The following is a 19,091-nucleotide window of genomic DNA, read 5'->3' on the forward strand; positions in this document are numbered from 1 at the left end:
CCCATCGTTGCTCAGTGGAATTGCTCACTTTTGTCCTTTAATTAGTAATGTATCTTGTATATTCCTTGATTATATTTGTCACATTTTATTGCAATTATCTGATTGCATATGTCTGTCTTACCAGCTTTCTGGTAAGACTTGATCTAATTAAGCACAGTGCCTGGCACACAGGGCTCTGTGACAGCACCCACCACACTGCACTACCGAGAGGACTATGATGTACAAATTCACTCACTATCCGGGTAGGAGTTAGATAAAAAGAAAACTAGCACACCTATGCTATACCCTTCGAAAAGACCCCTAAATTAAAAGGTATAGTAGAAAGCAGACAAACCATAGAACTGTTATCCAGATTGTATTGCAATCATTTTAATTAAAGAATTTGCCAAATACATTTAAAAATTCAAAATTTTCTTATTAGAAAAAAAGCAAATCAACATTTATATTATTTATACTTATGACGAAAACTTCACTGTTTAGTGTCTTGTTATGCTTTACCAAATGTCTTTTAAAAGATAAGGTCTATCCTGCTAAGTAAAATGACACCCAGAAAAGTATGTCTCCATATCTCAGGGGCCTCCCTGACCCACTGGGAGTAAGGGTGGGATATCATATCGCCCTTGTTTTATTTATAAAATCCTTAGTTTTATTGCTGTTATGTTGCTTTCAGGAAGTTTCTAGAAAGTTCCTATTGTAAAAACCACAAATTAAATTGTACAGGATGCTGTTCAAAAAAATAAGAAAGATAAAGTCTATCACAGAAAGTTTATCTTTCTTTCTTATTAAGCTATAAAAGTTATATCAGATCCTGCATATAAATGGTGGTGGCATCAGTGACTCAAGGCACAGGTAGCTAGTGAAAAAAAGAGCAAGGCTCTCTCCCTTTGGAACAGCAGAGTCCTTTCCTAGCTTGCACGCCTGCCATGCTCTCCAAAGAGGAGCAAGGGTGCTCACAACGTAGCCACCAGACACCTTTTGCTCTTCTTTGTGTTTCTGCCTCTGCGTTGGATGACAAGGGAAACCAAAAGGGCCAAGGCAATAAGGAAAATTCTAACACCTGGCAGACAATTCTCAAAACACCTGTCTCTCCACCACTAGACGGTCAAAGGTCTCGCAGCTCTGTTCCCCCCTCAAGGAAGGGGGGGGAAAAAAAAAGCAAATAAAACCAAGTTGCTGAAATATCACTCTACAAAAGTTTCTGACATTCAGAAAATGATTCAAAGAAGAGAAACAGGGGTCCCACAATAGATGGGGAGCCAAGTGGAAGGCCAATCACATCACATTAAGATGATTATGTTTCCTTGGGAAACAATACAAGGGGCCAGAAGGAAAAAAAAAAGACAAAATAAGCGGGCAAACTATACAGAGCAGACATTCAGCACGGGAGGGGGAGGGGTAAAAATGGGAGGGAAGAGCACAAGAGTCTATAGTGATGGCTTACAGGTGTCTTGGTGGTGGGGGACAACATCTGAGAGGAGAAATCAAACATTGTAATGAACAATGGTGTAAAATATATATTAAAAAAATGAAAAAAAAAAGATGATTATATTCCTGACATTGTATATTCTGACAATAACGACTAGAAAGAGACTACCTAGTTATTTTAATAAAATGCTATAAAATGGTTGAAATAAAAAGAAAACTATAAAAAAAGGCAAAGTACAGGAATACTACGTATCTACCCACTAAATGAACTGAATCTTATCATATTTGCTTTTGATTATTATAAGTTTGTATTTCGAAATACATAATTGCCTTCAACAGTGTATTCTCCAGGTAGCCAAGTCTTCAAAAAGTTGAACTGTTTAGAGTACGAGAACAAAACATTGGGATGACTATTGACCTAAATTGTGGCAGCCTTATCCTAATCACATGCCATACTTAGGTCCAGATAAAAGACCCTAGGAAAAGGCTCCTTTTGGTCTTATTCACTGTTGTATCCCCACAAAATGTAGTGGCTAGCACCCATAAATGTTGGATGAATGAATGAATCTGGGAATAAAGAGGCAGACTCGTCTTTCAGACCTAAGTTCCTCATTGCGACTTCTAACAAGATATGGCCTTGGGCCAACCATAATCTCTGGGGCTTATTTCTATATCTTCAATACAAGGGCTCAACTTATTCAGTTGGCAGAGGGGGGGAGGGGTGTGTGTGTGTGTATGTGTGTGTCCATCTGTTCCAGCTCTAAATCACTGCATTCAAGGGAATAAAGCAAATGACAAAAGTGAAAAAAACAAAAACAAACTTCCTCATATGCAGATATAAAACTATAACAAAATGTCAGAGACCAGTGACTCAAAGTTTGGGCTCCTGGCTACTCAGGGGCAAAGGGATGTCAAAGTCCTGGTGTTCTGGATACCTCAGGTGTGTGTTAACATCAGCTGGACACATCTATTTTTATTTTAGGAGAAATACGATACTTTCCTTAGTATATAGTAATGTTGGAAGGTATTTAGGAAAAACCCAAAAACAAACAGGGCAAAACGACCCAGATGTTCTGATTATAGATTTGTATCCTAGTGAGTCTGCACGAGGAAAATGACAAGGTTTTTTGAAACTGGTGGACCTTAAAATGAAAGGAAAGAATTAGAAGGGAACAACTTGAGCGATCCAGATTGACTTCCACAGTGCTGATCTGAAAACACCATGATCTGCCAGTGTGAACAATATATGACACGCTGGAAAGTTGTTTTAGGAAGGCATTCCTTGCCTACAAGATCTACCTGCCTAGAGTAAATTAATTTTTCCCTCTTGAACCATTTAGATTAATTAATGTGTTTTTGTTGTTGAATATTAGGTTTTCCAGCAGTTATAAAGCTAGTCTGTACTTCTACATAGTTTTAAGGAAATACTTCTAAAGGTCAAAATTAGTTGTGTAAAACACACTCATGAAACCCAGAAGGAGGGCTTACTTACCAGTTGGAACTCGCTCCTCCGGCTGAAAGCTTCCCTGATCCCGGAATCCCTCCAGAGTGCACTCAGGGCAGGCACATAGAGCTGGAAGGTGGCAGGCTCCACAGGCAGCCCTGCTTTGTTCTCAAAGGCCATTAAGAACATCCCATGCTTTTCATTTTCAGAATACTGCCAAGGAATACCAAGCTTGTCTCGTGCATCAACAAGAACCCTTGAGCCCTAGGAAATAAAAGATGGAAAAAAGGATTTAGCTGTGCTCCAAAGACTAGGCTGTCATAAAGCAGGAAACTCACAAGCTATCAAATCTGCAACCAGAACTTGTCTCTGGGTTTGCTCTGTCATGGCACAAATGTCTTAAACCCATAGGAATGTGACCTACTAGGATGGATGTACACACATACCACATAATAGGTCTGCCTTTGCTTGCACGGATTTAGAAAGACCTGGAAGGATGACAACTGAATGGGGGAAGAAGTGGTGACAAATTCAGCAAAGTGAACACTGGAAACTGGACCTCAGTAAAGACTATTTAAAACAACAACAGAGACTCATTATTACTGAAACCTGGCAGCTCTTCAACACCAGGAAGATACAACTGCTTGTTCCAACCAACAGTGGGTGGGAGAACACACAAATGCAGGCAGCAGCAGTCACGAGACAGGAAAAGACTTAAAATGCGACATAAGTCGAGTGGTCCGCCCACTGAAACAAGAGCCGGGGGATCATGTTCTAGATTTAATGCCACCATTGTTTGTGATGATGAGAAACTATTTTTCATTCTTTTGCTTATTTCCTCACTGTTAAAAATAAATGTTTTCTGCCCTTTTTTTACCTCACAGATAGGGTCAAGGGGAGGGAGAAATAGCCTGAGCTAAACTAAAATAGTCTTAGGGAAGGCATCCAGACTGTGGAAACACTGACTTGGTGATAACCGCCTTGCTGTGCAGTCTCTTTAATCATCTTAGATTAGTGCTCAGAATAAGCAACACATACCTAAGGAAGCTTCTGAGTTCTTCTGAGGGGACCCAATGCATGGCTAATACTGATGATGCAAAAAGTATCAGGGGCCCTTTCTGGAAAAGCCTTCACTGCCCTCTCTGGGCTGGTGGGACCTGGTAGGACAGGGAACAGTGCTCTGTGCTCCGCCCCCAGCAGAGGGAACACCAGGACAATACTGCCTCTTGGCGCTTCATTTTTTTTTTTTTTTATTTTAAAGATTTATTCATTTTACACACGAACCGGGGTACAGGCCAGATGCGTGGGACGGTGAGAGGATTCACCAGAGACAGAGTGGGGAACAGAACAGGCAGACTGACTGAAATACACTGCTGAGAGGAGCAGCGGGCGAGAGAGGAGAGGTCTGCCGCACCATGTGGGACCCTCGCTGGCTGGCTAGGATTGAACCGGCACTGCAGCTGCTGTGGACAGCTTCACAGCGCAGCGCTCAACCGCCTGCGCCACCAGGGGAGGCCCCATTTTTTTTTTAAATGGCAGCCTTATTGGAATACAATTCAGATACCACACAATCCCATCATTTGAATCATACAATGCAATAGTTAGCAGTGATCCTAAAAAGTTTCATTTCCAATGTCTGGGGCGGAGCAGATAGATCAATTCTGCCCTCCTCATATCTCTACTGTAGTTTTATCAGTTTGGTGCTTATAATTTCTATTTCTGCCTGCAATCAATGGCAATGGTTACCAAAAAGAATAGCCACAATCTCTTCTCCAGACCTCGCTGGCCAAAAATGCATGGTTAGAGGTGTTCTGTGAGTTTCCTCCACACTCATCTACCACAGGTGACCATGTTCCGGTCTAGTCATCCACAAAGACGTGTTCATGCTGACTTAGGGCAGAGTACTGAGCTAGATGTGTGGGAAAACAGCGCCTAATGAACAGTGTCTGAGCTCTAGAAACTCAGAAAAAAAATCAAACTGGATTTTTTAAAAAGATTTTATTTATTTATACATACAAGAACTGGGGTACAGGTCAGAGGTATGGGGGGTGAGAGGATTCACCAGAGACAGAGGGGAACAGAATAGGCAGACTGACTGAAATACATTGCTGAGGGGAGCAGTAGGTAAGATAGGAGAGCTCTGCTGCGCCATGTGGGTAGCACCCTGGCTGGCAGGGGATTGAATTCATGCTGCAGAGACTGCGGATAGCTTCACAGTGCTGTGCTTAACCCCTTGCACTACCAGGGAGGCCCTCAAACTGGATTTTATCAAAATTAAACTTCTGTTTTGCAAAGACCCTTTTAAAAGGCTGAAAAGACAAACTATGGTCCAGGAGAAAATATTTGCAAACCATACAGAACTTACATATAGAATATATAAGGAACACTCAAAACTCAACAGTTAAACATTTCAATTTAAAAAATGGGGAAAGGACTATGAAAAGTGTTATTTCACCAGATAGCACATACAGAGCGCAAGATCAGAAGTCAAGGGTAACGAGATTAGGACCTCCAGGGGTGATCACTATAGATCTACTGTATCCGCTTAAAAAGCAAAACAAAACAGTGACACCAAATAATAGTGAGGATACAAAGATATTTGATCTCATCCATTGTTGCTGAGGATATAAAATGGCATAGACACTCTGGAATATAATTTTTCAGTTTCTTTTAAAACTTAGCATACATTTATACAATTCAGCAGTCTCATTACTAGGCATTAATCCCAGAGAAATAAAAACCTATGCTCACACAGCAACCTGTGTAGGAATAGTCATAACAGTTTTACTTATAACAGTCCTAAACTGAAACAACCCAGATGTCCTTCAATGAATAAATGGGTCCATTGGGCTGATCCATACCATGGAATATTACTCAGCAATAAAAAGGAACAAACTATTGATAAAAGCAACACTTTGGATGGACCTCAAGGAAATTATACTGAGTGGAAAAAAAAGTCAATCTCAAAACATCACATAAATATGATCGTTTATATAATAATCCTGAACTGATAAGATTACAGAGATGGAAAGCAAATCAGTGGCTGCAGGGATTAGGACCAGTGGCAGAAGGAGGGTGTATGTGGTGAGAAAGGGTAGCTGGAGGGAGCTAGTAGGTGATGACGAAGTTTCGTGTCTTGATAGCAGTGTTAGTTACACAAATCTACACAAATAATAACATGACATAGGACTACACACATACTGTACCACTGTCAACTTCCTGGTTTTGAAACTAAATTATGGTTTTATAAAATGTAACCATTGGGGGAAAAAATGGCCATCCCTCTCTGTGGTATCTCTATTCCCTGTGAATCTATAATTATTTCAAAATAGAAAGATTTTTAAAAAGTTAACTAGCAATCATGGTCATATGTGTTCCAACTATGTAATTTGGGAAGGGAAGATTCCTAGAAGGCAAAGGGAAATTAGCAGGAAAAGGTAAGGCTCCTAATCAGAGCTAGGTCTCAGCCTTTTTGAAGTGTGGGTTAATTCCATTAAGTGGCAGCAGTAGATTAAAGCCTATTCAGAGGGAAAATATGACAAGGAAATCCTCTGTTCCCATTCCTTCCTGTCCCCCCACCTCCATTTCTGGCCTCTGCATATTTCATATCTCCCCAACTTCTCTCACTGCGTTATGCCAAATTCCCATCTGCTCAAGGAGACATCAAAAAGGTTAATGAACACAAGGAAACAAAGATGTCTCATATTTTTCATTATGCCAACAAAGATGATCTTAAGACAGAGAGGGTCACAGTGCCTTTGTGCAAGTCAGAAAAGTGTTCCCCGCCATCCCCACACCTGGCAAAAGGAGAGGGGACAGGATTTCAACCTCTACCTGCCTCCTCTCAGCCACCACACAAGATGGCCCTGCTCATACAACTCAAACACAGCAAATTCTGTCTTGATACATATTTTCCAGTTTCTTTTTTTACACTTTAAGAGATTAACTTCAGCTTTTTGGTCATGATGGCAGAAGCAAGATGACGAAGGTAAGGTCATCATTTAGAAAGTATCACAATAAGATGCACACATTGTACCCTGCTGTGGCTCTAAGGTCTACCACCAGAAGTCAGCCAGTGGCAGATGTGGCCACCCCACCAACAGAAGAGAGGTGTCAAGGCCAAATGATGAAATACCATTGCGACTGATTAAATACAGCACCTGAAAATTGCATATTGCAGATTCAGGCAAGGATTAGGAACAACACCTAAACTGAAGAGGACAGCTGATGTAGCATCTAGTTCATCTTAAGGACTTGTTCAAGGAGTAAATGTTTTAGGATTAGAAAATATCTACTGTGCAAAGGTATATGGGGACTTTTAGTAGACTTGTAGTATGTGTGAATTACTATAGGCTGGGTTTGGGATATATCATATTTACCTGTTAAGTAACTGTATTGGAGTGCTATCTTTGAACTGGCTGCAATACTACTTAAAAGAATAAGAACAAACAAAATCCTAGAATTCCTTTAAGCCGGTAACACTGGAAGGTGATGTAAAGAACGTAGTAAGTTAAAACAGCACGGCACATATGGCATATACAGATACTTAAAATGGTAGAGTAAATGAGACAACTTTTAATTACTTTTATTTACATTGATCTATTACAGTCCAATGACTTTGGGGAATGATGGTCACTTCTATATGACATAGTATGGAGTACCACTGAGAACATTAAGGATATGAGTTGAATTATTTTGGGAAGGTGATCTTAACTCATTCTAGTATCGATACTTGTTTGGCACTTAACGTACAGATTGTGCGTGAAGTGAAAGGTAAACAGCTACATGAAAAAAAATTTAGAGTAATCAACCTACTAGATGTCAATCAATAAAATATGTAAATGGATTGAGTCCAAAAATGTCTGTAAGGCCATATGAAAATGCAGTGCATTGAGTAGGAAATAAAGAAAAACCAGGTGCAAACTCAGATTGTAAGCTGAAGGCAATGATAAAAAGGTTCCTGGTGAAATTGTTTTTAACCATCCACTGAGTGATCAATGAATTTTCTGTGTTAAGTAAAGCATCTGCAATTTGGGGGAAAATACAGCTTCACAAGGATGACGACCTCACTCACAAATTAGATTGGGTCTATACATTGACTCCTCGGGGAGTTTCATTTTTAGATGTGGGAGGTAAAAGCAGGAAATCAAAACACACTTCGAAGATGGAGTAATCATTTGCCAAGTTCAGTGTTGTTCAGTGCTGCACAAACCCGGCTTTCCCTAATTATCGGTGTGAATATAGGTTTGGCTTGAAAAAAAAAAAAAAAAAGGTCTATTCCAAAGCAACGTGTGCTCCCCCTGCACACTGCCACCCAACAACACTGGAACAAGGCCAAATTAACTTTACCCAAATATCGAGAAAAGACTCCGCACTTCTCTCATTTTCAAAATCCAAGGAAGTTGAAAAACCTGCTGCTAAACTTTGAATTAGACCACTTAACTACACAGTCCACTTTCTATATCTTCTTCACTTCATATGAAGGAAAAGAGTATAAAGAAAAAAATCTTTTACCTTTTTAAATTAGCTAGTCAAATACTGCTCTCTTCTTAAAAAAAAAAACAAAAACAAAAACAAAAAACTGCACTCTGCCAACTTTGTTCTGAACATACAAAACTGAGATCTATGGGAGTTTTCTATTTGGGACAACTGCTTAAAAATCTAAATCTACTTTTTTTCCTTTTCTACAGAGTGCTTAAAGTCTTTGGCAATATTTACTGTACTTTTGCAGAACTGACAGTTATTGTGTTATATAGCATTACTAATGCCTTGAAAGCAAAATACTTACATATTATAGGCAGACTAGAATAATAAAACACCTTGCCCCTAACCTTTTCCAATAAAAGGGCAATTTCCTAAAACATAGGAAGCCAAAGAAAATCCTAAAATCCAAATACAGTCAAAAGAAAATGAAAAAAATTAAGTCACAAGACACTTAAGTCTTGTTAATGGCTCTGAGAAAAGCCCCTTTTTTTCATAACAAATTACTTAAGTATTAATTTTTTGATAACTAGACATTTTATTCAGCCACCCAAATATAAACAGTTAAAGTCTTAAGTAGTTTGATGACTTCATCTCAACACTATGTAATAAACTGTTCAAAGAGCACATTTTTAAGACAACTTATAAATTCAGCAATTTAAACTTCTGTCAAAGAATAGATTCCCTGTCTGCTGGGGATGCAGATTTGGGGGTTTTCAGTTTTACTGGATCCAGACCAAAAATTGCAAATCCTGTTATCTCATTTCAAAATAGATTTTGTTAGTTTAGCCTCTAATCAAACCAAATCTTTTTAGATTACTCATTCCTTAAAATCTTCCCACAATAAATACTAAAGCTAAGATAGACATAAAATGCCAGTAGATCAAATTAGCTTTTTCTATAGAATGAAAGTTACACTAAGAAAAGTTTAAGGTTTTGAATGTTCACCCAATTGGACAATGGCACATGTACTTGGAAAACTTTTTTTTTAAACCACTAGCTAAGTTGTTTGCCTTTGGCCACCCTCCAAATAAAAGACATGTTGCCAGAAATGTAAACAGGATACATTTCTTTAAGTTAATGAGTCCAGTGAGCAAAGGCAGATGTCTCCTTTTGGTTTCTCTCTAAAACTGAAGTGGAGGAAACCTTCTAATTCTGAGGTCAGAGAAAAAGTGAGAAAGGGGAGCAGCAAACAGACAGACCCATCGTCAGCGCTGCCACTATTTTTATGACATAAAATTGGATGGTTTCCGAATCCATCCCCTTTAGTCCTTCATACCTCACACATGAGCTTTTGGGAAGAAATACATCATTTTAATAGAACAGGGTATTCTTCACCACATCATTTTCGGAAAGCCACCTACAGTGTTCTACCTGAAGCTGTACGGGTTTGCCTCACCCAAAGAAAAGTGCCAGGAAATAGGAAAAAACAGAAAGGTAGTAAACGTGGTGCCAGCTCCGACAGCTTTCAATACAGTCACAGAAGCAGGGCAGAGTTGACGTGCAGGCCAGAGACAAAAATGCCATCACAGGGAGGAGAAAGGCCAGCATTGGTGAGAGTAGGTTAAAGATGGCCTGTGGCTAAGTCTGGAACTGATTCTGTAGGAAGCAGCTCTGATGGAAGGATCCAGAGGGACCCTGATGAGGTCAGAGCTCTGTCCAGACTCCATGGAGGGAGGAGGGTGGCAGGGGAAGGAGCCAGTGCAGTGGGAGAGCAATCAGGAGGCCAGCCAAGGCTGTCACAGAAGAGATGACATGGAGGGAAGAGGAGGTATAAAGGCGAGAGAATGTGGAGAGCATGGGAAAGCAGAGAGGCTACTAGTTGGTTCTCCCAAGCTGAGTCTAGAGGAGAGGCTGGATGGGAGAGGTGAAAATTGGGTGAGTTTATGACAAATTAAATTTGGGCAATGGGAAATCCAAAACAAAGTTTCCGGGAAATAAACTGAATGGTTTTAGAAACTCTGGGTTTAGAAGTGCATGGGAGCAGCAAACTACCATCATTAGCTGTTTTTTTTGGTTACCTCAAAAAGATTGGTTCTCCTGAAACTTAAAAAATAATAAGAAATTCAACATCAATTCAGATTTCCTAAGCTCTCCTAAATAAGAATGAAAATCCATGCTAAATTTTAGATTTCAAAAGCCAGCAGACTGGAGACTTGTGAAATCACCTCCCTGGAGCCACATACGAACCAATTTTCCCTCTTCTACTCTCCCAGGTGTCAAGCTATAAAGCTTGGAATCTACTTTGACTAAGTATTTCATGAAATGTTATAAAGACAAACACTGGTATGAGGGGAAATGAAGCCTTCCTGTTGAGTACAGAAAAGATTAAAGAATTTGAGAAAACTAAAGATCATTTCAAAGAGGGAAAAATTCCATAAGCACTACAAACAGCTAAACATAGCTTACAAAAGCTTGCAATACTTTCAAAATTAAGCAGAATCTCCACTGTGAAATAATTTAGTGTGCATTTAAAAAATTAAATAGAATATAGCAGTAAATATCTGAATAAAATGTAAATAGTAAAAGTGTTCATAGAATTTTTTAGTGAAGTAGCTATCCATATGTGTGGAGATACAGGTATGCATCAGCATGTGTGTGTGTTGAGTTCCTGTGATAACATACATTTTTACTGTGGACTGTGCTCTGAGAGCCACTGGCTGATTCTTGCAGAGTCTGCTAGGAGGCTGGCCCTTTCCTGTGCCCCCACCACTTCAAATTTAACATTAACTGGAGAGAGTATCAAAAGTTCAAATAGTAATGAACTGGATTTGGGGTGGAAATTATTACAACATAGAAAGAAGCTGTGTGAAGAGGTGTACAGTGAGATCCCTGTCCCTTGGGCTATTGGTGACAATGGATTGGTTTTGATGTAACACAATCTTGGTCAGTTTGTCAGGGTCATCCTGGATGACAAGGTGTAGCCCTCACGCATTTCTATCACTAAACACCATGCTGAGAAGCAGCAGTTAACATTCACCCTAAAAGGACTGCCTTTGGAGTTAGCCAAAGATCAGATGTGCACGGTTTGTGCTGGAGGTTGTACCCCATGAAGTACACTTTAGCACCCTCTGCCTAGTAACTGTACTGTGTCCAACTTGATCGATTCTGGGGTCTTGACATATTGTGGTAAATATAGGTCACAGACATGCTATTTTTCCACTAAGTCTATAAATTTCAATCAAGGTGTCAAACGAGCAGATGGAGACCTATACAAAATTTATGGTGCCCCAGTAAAGCAAAAGGCTGTTTAGACATGCAACATGTTATCACTTACCATACTAAATGCTGGCATGACCAGTACCATGTTAAGTGCTTAATATCCATTAGCTCATTTTGGTTTTACAATGCTGTCAGGTGAACAGCATTATGCCCGTTTTACAGATGAAAAGATTGAAGTTCAAAGTTGCCAGTCACTGTAATTTGCAATTACAAATTACACAAAAATTGTACCAAAATTGTAATTTGGTGATTCTAAAACTAATGTTTTTGACTATATTCTTTAGCTCTATGGATATATATGGGGAGATAAGAGCGCAAAGAAAGAGGCAGGTCGTGAAAGTTGGCTGTCTGCTTCCATTTTCACACAGCTCATAGGCACTGAGTCTGGAACCAGGTCTGAGTTGACCTTTGAGGACCCAACATTTCTGGCATTCTCTAAAATGTTTTTAAAAAACAGTAATTACAATTTAGAAGTATGGGATAAGCTTTATGTTTGGCTAAATTAGAAGAAATTTGGTGATTTCGGACGCTGCTTTAATCTCCAAAGAGTAAAAAATACTTAAATTCATATACACACTCTTAGCAGCACAGAGTTAGAGTATCCATCTGGGACTATGGACAGGGAAAATTCATCAGTCTGAACTGTTACAAATACACACTGGATTTCAAATACTTAGTATGAAAAGTAAATGTAAATAGCTCTTATTTTTAAAATACTGACTACATGTTGAAATTATAGCATTCTGGATATTCAGGTTATTAATGTATATTATTAATTTTGCTTCTTTCTACCTTTTAAAATGTGGCAAATTTACCTACATTACCTGTGCAGTAGATGGCACTGCTATATGAGAACATTAATATGGAATTTGTTCATTTCTTACTACAAAAACATTTTAAGTGTAAGAAAAGGAGACATGCATTCATTAAAAAAATGAAACCTCAAAAATATTACTACTTAGAAAAAACTTGCTAACATCATAGACTATTATGTCTCATTTCTATAGAAATGCTCTCCCTGTGTGTGTATACATTTTAAAAAAATCTTTAAAAGGGTTTTTAGCCATAGATCATAAACATTTCCCCATATCATTAAACATTTCAAAATTTCAAGATTTGCAATTGCTACATAGTCCAACACAGGGGATGTGCTATAACTAAACTAATGCCCTGTTGTTGTACATCTGAACTATTTTCAAAGCATGGAAATATGAAAAACAATGCAAGGATCTCCCTGATACAGCCATATCTGCACATATCTGACTATTCTGTGATAAATTCCCAGAAGCTGATATGGAATTGCTGGGTCAAAAGTATGCACACATTTTGGGGGCTTGTGATAAAATTACTAAACTGACTTCCAGAAAGACATACTAATTTGTACATTATATTTGGCAATTTTTCAATTTCCTTTAATTTCTCCCCCCAATTTTTAAAAGTTGGTCCCTTTGCTTCGCTGAAATTGACCTCTTCGTAATATTTAACCAGTTATTTTCATAGCACCAAGAGAAATCTAATTAACAAGTGAAAAATGAAGCAATTGTATTCACACATATCCTAAAATTAAGAAAAAAATAGACACTTGCCTCTTATATGTCAAATAAGCTTTTTTTCCAGGTACTATTATTAATAAAATAAACAAGTGGTATCTAATACCGAAGTGTTCTGAAAGCCAGGCTGGTATTCTGTGTTAGAATCCACTAGAATACAGTTCTAATGACTATAAGTGGATCAAGATGAAACAACACCTCTTATACAAGTCACACACAAACACACAACCTCTCACAGCCACCAACTATGGATATAGATCAGTTTCTATGCTATGATAATCTCAGATGGAAAAACAATAATAATCTTTTTATCCTACTTCCATCCTTACATATCACTTCTTGAACTATATTTGTCCACCATGGATAAGGCAATCAATCACTCATGCACATTTCCTATGTGGGTCATAACACAAGTCAACCCTATAGGTTTAGACATAACTGATCTCATGGACCTTCAGTTACTGTTCATAGATAATGATAACAGGTGATGGTAATGGCAATTTAAGATTTAATAGTGGCTTTCTGTTTACAGATGTAAAATAAGCATTTAAAAACAATGAGTTAAATAGATTAATAAGTGGATACATTTAAAATAATAGTGAAAACAATAACATAACCATTAATGATAAAAATGCATGTTTGAATATCTAAAGTCACTTTCAATCAGAGAACAAGGATCAGTTAACACTCCAATAAAATATTTATACCAAGGCATAAAGGAAAACATTTAGCCAGAGTTCTTCAGAGGTTCAAAATCTGTAAGAGACTTGAATGTGATGGAAGAATTAACATCAATTCTTGTCCAGAAAAACAGAAATCCCTTTAAAATAGTGAGGCATTAAGATAAGGCGCAAAGTAGCCTCCATGTCACACCAGTTTGCTTACTGTTAGCATTCCTCCCTCTAAAACTATCTGATGGAAAGTTTGAAGACTAAGTGAAGAAAAGTTAAAAGATGAAATTACTATTGCAGAACTCAACTACTATGCCACTCAGTAAATTAACTGGTAACAGAAACATGTTACCATTATGCACTTAGACATGCCAAGACATCACATAGCAGCAGTAGGTGGCCACACACGAAACTGTAAAGACACACAGCATTTCCAATCCAGTTTCAGGGATAAACTAAATAGGGCTCAACAGAAGCAGGAGAGGGTGGCCGCTCAGCTCACAGAAGGGGACTCAGAACATTACAAACTCAGCTGCCTCCCCTCACACTTAATTAGCACACATAAAAGAGCAAAGAATTGGTCCCTACAATTTCAATTTATAATCCATGAATCTGTTAATATAGTTCTTTCCCCCTCATGCCTCACTTCCTTCTGTAAGTAGCAGTCACCTTAAGACTCCTTATAAAATGTAATAGTATAGTTCAGCAGTTAAGGACTTGGGATTAGGTTAAAGCTGATCTGGCAGTTCACAGCTCTGCCATCATTCTGTAATTTGTAAAGTTACTTCCATATTCTCTGCAGGTCACCAAGGCAGAGACCGAGAGAGACCAACTTGCCTTTGGAGCCTGTGCCTTCCCTTGCAGGCCAGCCACTGGCAGCAACCACCCCGCAGGCTGAATGTTGACCACAACATTCAGAAAGATCCAGAGGGCTTTTCTGAACAGAGGAAGATCATGCTCCCACAGGCCTCCTATACCAGTAGTTGCTAAGAAGCAGTCTGCAGCTAGGAGTAATAAATATCACCCCTCATCCCACTTTCAGCAAATGCTATTGGTGCTGCCTTCAAAATATACCCAGAATGTAACCACTTCCTGCCATTCTGCTGGCTACTGCTTTGGTTCAGGCACCAAGACCTCTCACCTGGATTATTACAAGTCTTCTAAATGCTCTCCGCATGTCTACACTTGCCCCCTTCAACTTGTTCTCAAAATAAGTCCATTTACTGCACTCCTTTGCTCAAAACCCGATAAAGGTGGCCATCTCATTCAGAGGAAAAGGCCTGGTCCTTACACACGCTGGCCATGTTTCTTCTATGACCCATTCCCTCCCGGCTCCCCTACCTGCTATTCTGCCTCACGAGCAGCTTCACTTCTGCTTCCTGGTGCCTGAACCCCTGTTGTCCTAGACCACCACACGACTCACTCTCTCATCTCCTTTGAGTCTTAACCCAGTCAGCATCTTAGCAAGGCTTTCCTTTGCCACTGTATCCAAGACTGCAATCTTCTTCCACACCATTCTTGGAGCTGGGGGATGCTAGGGGCCAGGTGACAATTTTAGACCCAGAAAGGAAGTCTGAGGGCCAACCTGGGCAGGGCTGACTTCCACTGACTCTAGCAACTTTCCTGTACACCGGGCCCCAGCAGGGACTATGTTGTGGGTGCCGGTGTCATGCCAGCTTACAAGAAGACCAAAGGCAACAAAGCCACAGGAACTCTTGCTTGTCAAAGGATGCAGTGAAAGCCCCAGGATTAACTAGGACTGTTACTATGTAAACATGTTTAAAAGGTGTAGGAGAATACATGTACTGCTTATTACTTTTACTATTAAGATAAATCTGATGTAATGACCATTAAAGTAACTTTTATCGGGCCTCTCCGGTGGTGCAGCGGTTGAGCGCTGGGTTGCGAGGCTGCCCGCAGCCTCCACAGCGTCGATTCGATCCCCGGCTGCTCCCCGGCCACCTGAGGAGGGTCCCACATGGCGCGCAGACCTCTCCTGCCGCCCGCTGCTCCCCTCAGCAGTGTACTTCGGTCCTTCTGCCTGCTCTGCTCCCTGCTCTGGCTCTGGTGAATTCTCTTGCCCTCCCGTGCTTCTGACTGTGCCCAGTGCTTGTATAAATAAATAAGTAAAAATAAATACATAAATCTTAAAAAAGTAACTTTTATCATATTTTGTTTATTCTATAGAGTTCTTTAAAAGATCATTTGAGAAGAGACGTCAAATTTGAATCTATGCACGTACCTATATGGCTATTGTCTTTACTCAATAGATTATATAGGAAGAAGGATAGTAAAAGCAAGAGCAATTTCTACCGTCAGGTGCCCAATGAGCAACATGCTGTGAAATTTATGTGGCTAACCCTTATCAAAGGTCTGATCCACCAGCATAACTAGGAGCTATGCCAGATTCTAGTGACCAAATAAGAATTTCAGCACTGAAAGGTGCTGAAGTAGGCATGCCCTTCAAATGGACTCTGCTGACTATTTAAAAGACAGCCCAGCCAGTCACCAGTGTCCACTTCTTAAAAAGTGCCTTTCAGGAAAAAGACTAATTATAATAAAGTAAAAATCAAAATCAACAAGCAACTATAAATCAGAAACACACTATGGGGGGGGTAGGAGGGAGTAGGATCAAAACAAGGGGGATAGGTGGGAATTGTATGGGGACTATAACCAAGATAAAAATGCACACATTGCACAAAAATGAAAAATGATGTAAAATATATAAAATTTTAAAAAATAATAAAAAAATAAAAAGACATAAAAAATAAAGATATTTACTTTAAATGCAACAGAAAACATCACAATGATGAAAGTTTAAAGCATTCTTTTTTTTTTTCCAAAGATTTATTTATTTATTTATACAAGCACTGCATACAGTCAGAAGCGTGGGAGGGCGAGATAATCCACCAGAGCCAGAGAGGGGAGCAGAGCAGGCAGAAGGACCGATGTACACTGCTGAGGGGAGCAGCGGGCGGCAGGAGAGGTCTGTGCGCCATGTGGGACCCTCCTCCGGTGGCCGGGGAGCAGCCGGGGATCAAACCGGCGCCGCGGAGGCTTTGGGCAGCTTCGCAACCCAGCGCTCAACCACTGCGCCACCGGGGAGGCCCTAAAGCATTCTTAATAAACACACACACACACACAAAGCGCCTTCCACTAGGAACACTGTGAAAAGTCACATTTTTCTTCATATAAAACCCAAGGAAATCTGACATCAACACATACAGCATTAGTTATTTCAAGTGTGAGGAAACCTCCCAGAAAGTCTTCCTCGTAATGCTTTACCACAGCTTCGTGAGGGACATCAAAAAGGTTTTTCAGTGTAAAACAAACAGCATTTCAGACTATTCATTAGAAACTGTGAACTGAGTTAATCCCTTTGTACTAATTCTATGGGGAAAATTTATTTTCAGTTTTCAAGTAAGAATAACTCCTTAAGGGTCCACATCTGCTTTTCTTCAAAATTATGATAAATCATCCAGACAGTGTTTTTCTTAGTTTACTTTCTATTTCTCAAAGTTTCTAAGACATGAACATAGTCTTTAGACCTTGGTAATTTGCTAAAATTGGGTGACTTCATGTTCCTGTTCAGTCTACCGAAGCCACTTGAACACAAACATTTATCACAAACTTCAAAGTCTATCTAGATAACATGAGGAGTGGAGAAGGAGAAAAAGACCCCATAATAAAATTTAAAACCATAAAACCCTTACCTTTAATTAATGGTAAAGCTAGTAAACAAAGTAGAGTTATTTAACATTTTAGATGGTTTTAAGGATAAACACATATATAAAATCAAAAGAAGCTAATGACCTTTTATGGAATTGATTTACCCCCAATAGTAAAAGGTTATGGTTTGTGTTTTTTGTTTTCTAGCTCTAAGATGAAACAGTTTTAAAATTATATCAGTTTTGATGAAAAAATGCTTTCTCAGCAGGATGGTGTTTTTTTTTTTTTTTTAAAGATTTATTTATTTTTATATAAGAGCTGGGGTACAGGCCAGAGGCACGGAAGGGTGAGAGGATTCACCAGAGAGAGAGCAGGGAGCAGAACAGGCAGACGGACCGAAATACACTGCTGAGAGGAGCAGCGGGCGAGACAGGAGAGGTCTGCCACACCATGTGGGAATCTTCCTGGCTGGCCGTGAATCGAATCCATGCTGCAGAGGCTGCGGACAGCTTCACAGCTCTGTGCTCAACCCACTGTGCCACCGGGGAGGCCCAGCAGGATGGTATTTTTTATTTTAAAAGTATTTAAAAAGTTCATGAGTACATGCCCACAGTACAAATTCCATGAGATACAAAGGATACTCAGTGGAATCTCCCTCCTCCAGTCCCCCTACAAGGGAAAGAGCAGTCTTCATCAGTGAGGTTCACTGAAGGTTCTGGACAGTAGGGAATGAAGCACATCTTGTAACGAACTCTGCTAAACCCCAATAAGAGCAGCTGCTATAGATGAAATGACAGTCATACACAGAGGGTGCTAGATGGGAAAAACTAACCATGCAGAAAGGTGAGGCAGACAATGTGAGAAGGTAATGCAATATGGAAACTGAGGCACAAATCAGGATGAAGTGCAAGACTAAACTGGAAAATCAGGAAACGCAGGGATTAGTTGGGAGACTAGAATTTTTGATGCTATGGCTTGCCATCTGCAAAGACTGCATCTAGAAGACGGAAGAGGAGCTCAGGAAACCCTGTCTTGCTCTGAGCAATGCTGAGGCTGGGGCTGAGGTGAGAAAGACTCAACCCTGGATGCCAATTTGCAATTAGTTGTGCTCAAAAAGCAGCAGACTTTCAGTTTCCATCTGGTATCCTGATTCAGGCACATCAGCATTGGCCTTCAAGAATCCCAATAACCTGAATTAAAGACAACTGAAGACCCCAGAATGAAGATCTTTCTCAACTCTGTCCCAACTCACATACAAAGTCAGAATCGCAGAGACTTTTAGGGATTTCTTTTCAAATCATGAAGTCTTTATTTAAAAAGTCACCCCAGGGAAGCCTTCCCTGACTATCCTAGTTAAAACCACAACCCCCACTGTGACACTTGATTTCCTTTTCCTGCTTTTTTCGTGGCACAAAATTTCAGAGTTGGAAGGAACTCTACAAGGTGCTAGGCTGAATCACCCTCCAGTGGTGAGTTCCTGATAAATGTCTCCTATAAGTGGTCATTAGCCCATGGTTGCCATGCTCTTATGAAGGGGGTCTCTGATATACCCCACAAACCCCATATACACCCCTCCTGTGCTTTCCAGGGTGCACTATACTCACATTTACCTCTCTGCTGTGCACTGGG

At 39.8% G+C, this 19,091-nt stretch overlaps 1 protein-coding gene and 1 pseudogene across 1 annotated transcript in view; one reads left to right on the forward strand and one right to left on the reverse strand.

Annotated features, from left to right (window-relative positions):
• The window catches only part of GNA12 (G protein subunit alpha 12), an 80,383-nt gene that overhangs the window by 36,982 nt on the left and 24,310 nt on the right, over positions 1 to 19,091 (reverse strand). The window contains exon 2 of the mRNA XM_037507055.2: positions 2,918 to 3,133. Coding sequence (XP_037362952.1) covers positions 2,918 to 3,133 — 216 coding nt within the window. The remainder of the gene's footprint in view (positions 1 to 2,917; positions 3,134 to 19,091) is intronic.
• Positions 6,849 to 7,119, forward strand: LOC119241630 (60S ribosomal protein L37-like; annotated as a pseudogene).

Source organism: Talpa occidentalis, unplaced genomic scaffold (assembly GCF_014898055.3).
Source record: "Talpa occidentalis isolate TD23 unplaced genomic scaffold, MPIMG_talOcc4v2.1 talOcc4.12, whole genome shotgun sequence".
Taxonomy (NCBI): domain Eukaryota; kingdom Metazoa; phylum Chordata; class Mammalia; order Eulipotyphla; family Talpidae; genus Talpa; species Talpa occidentalis.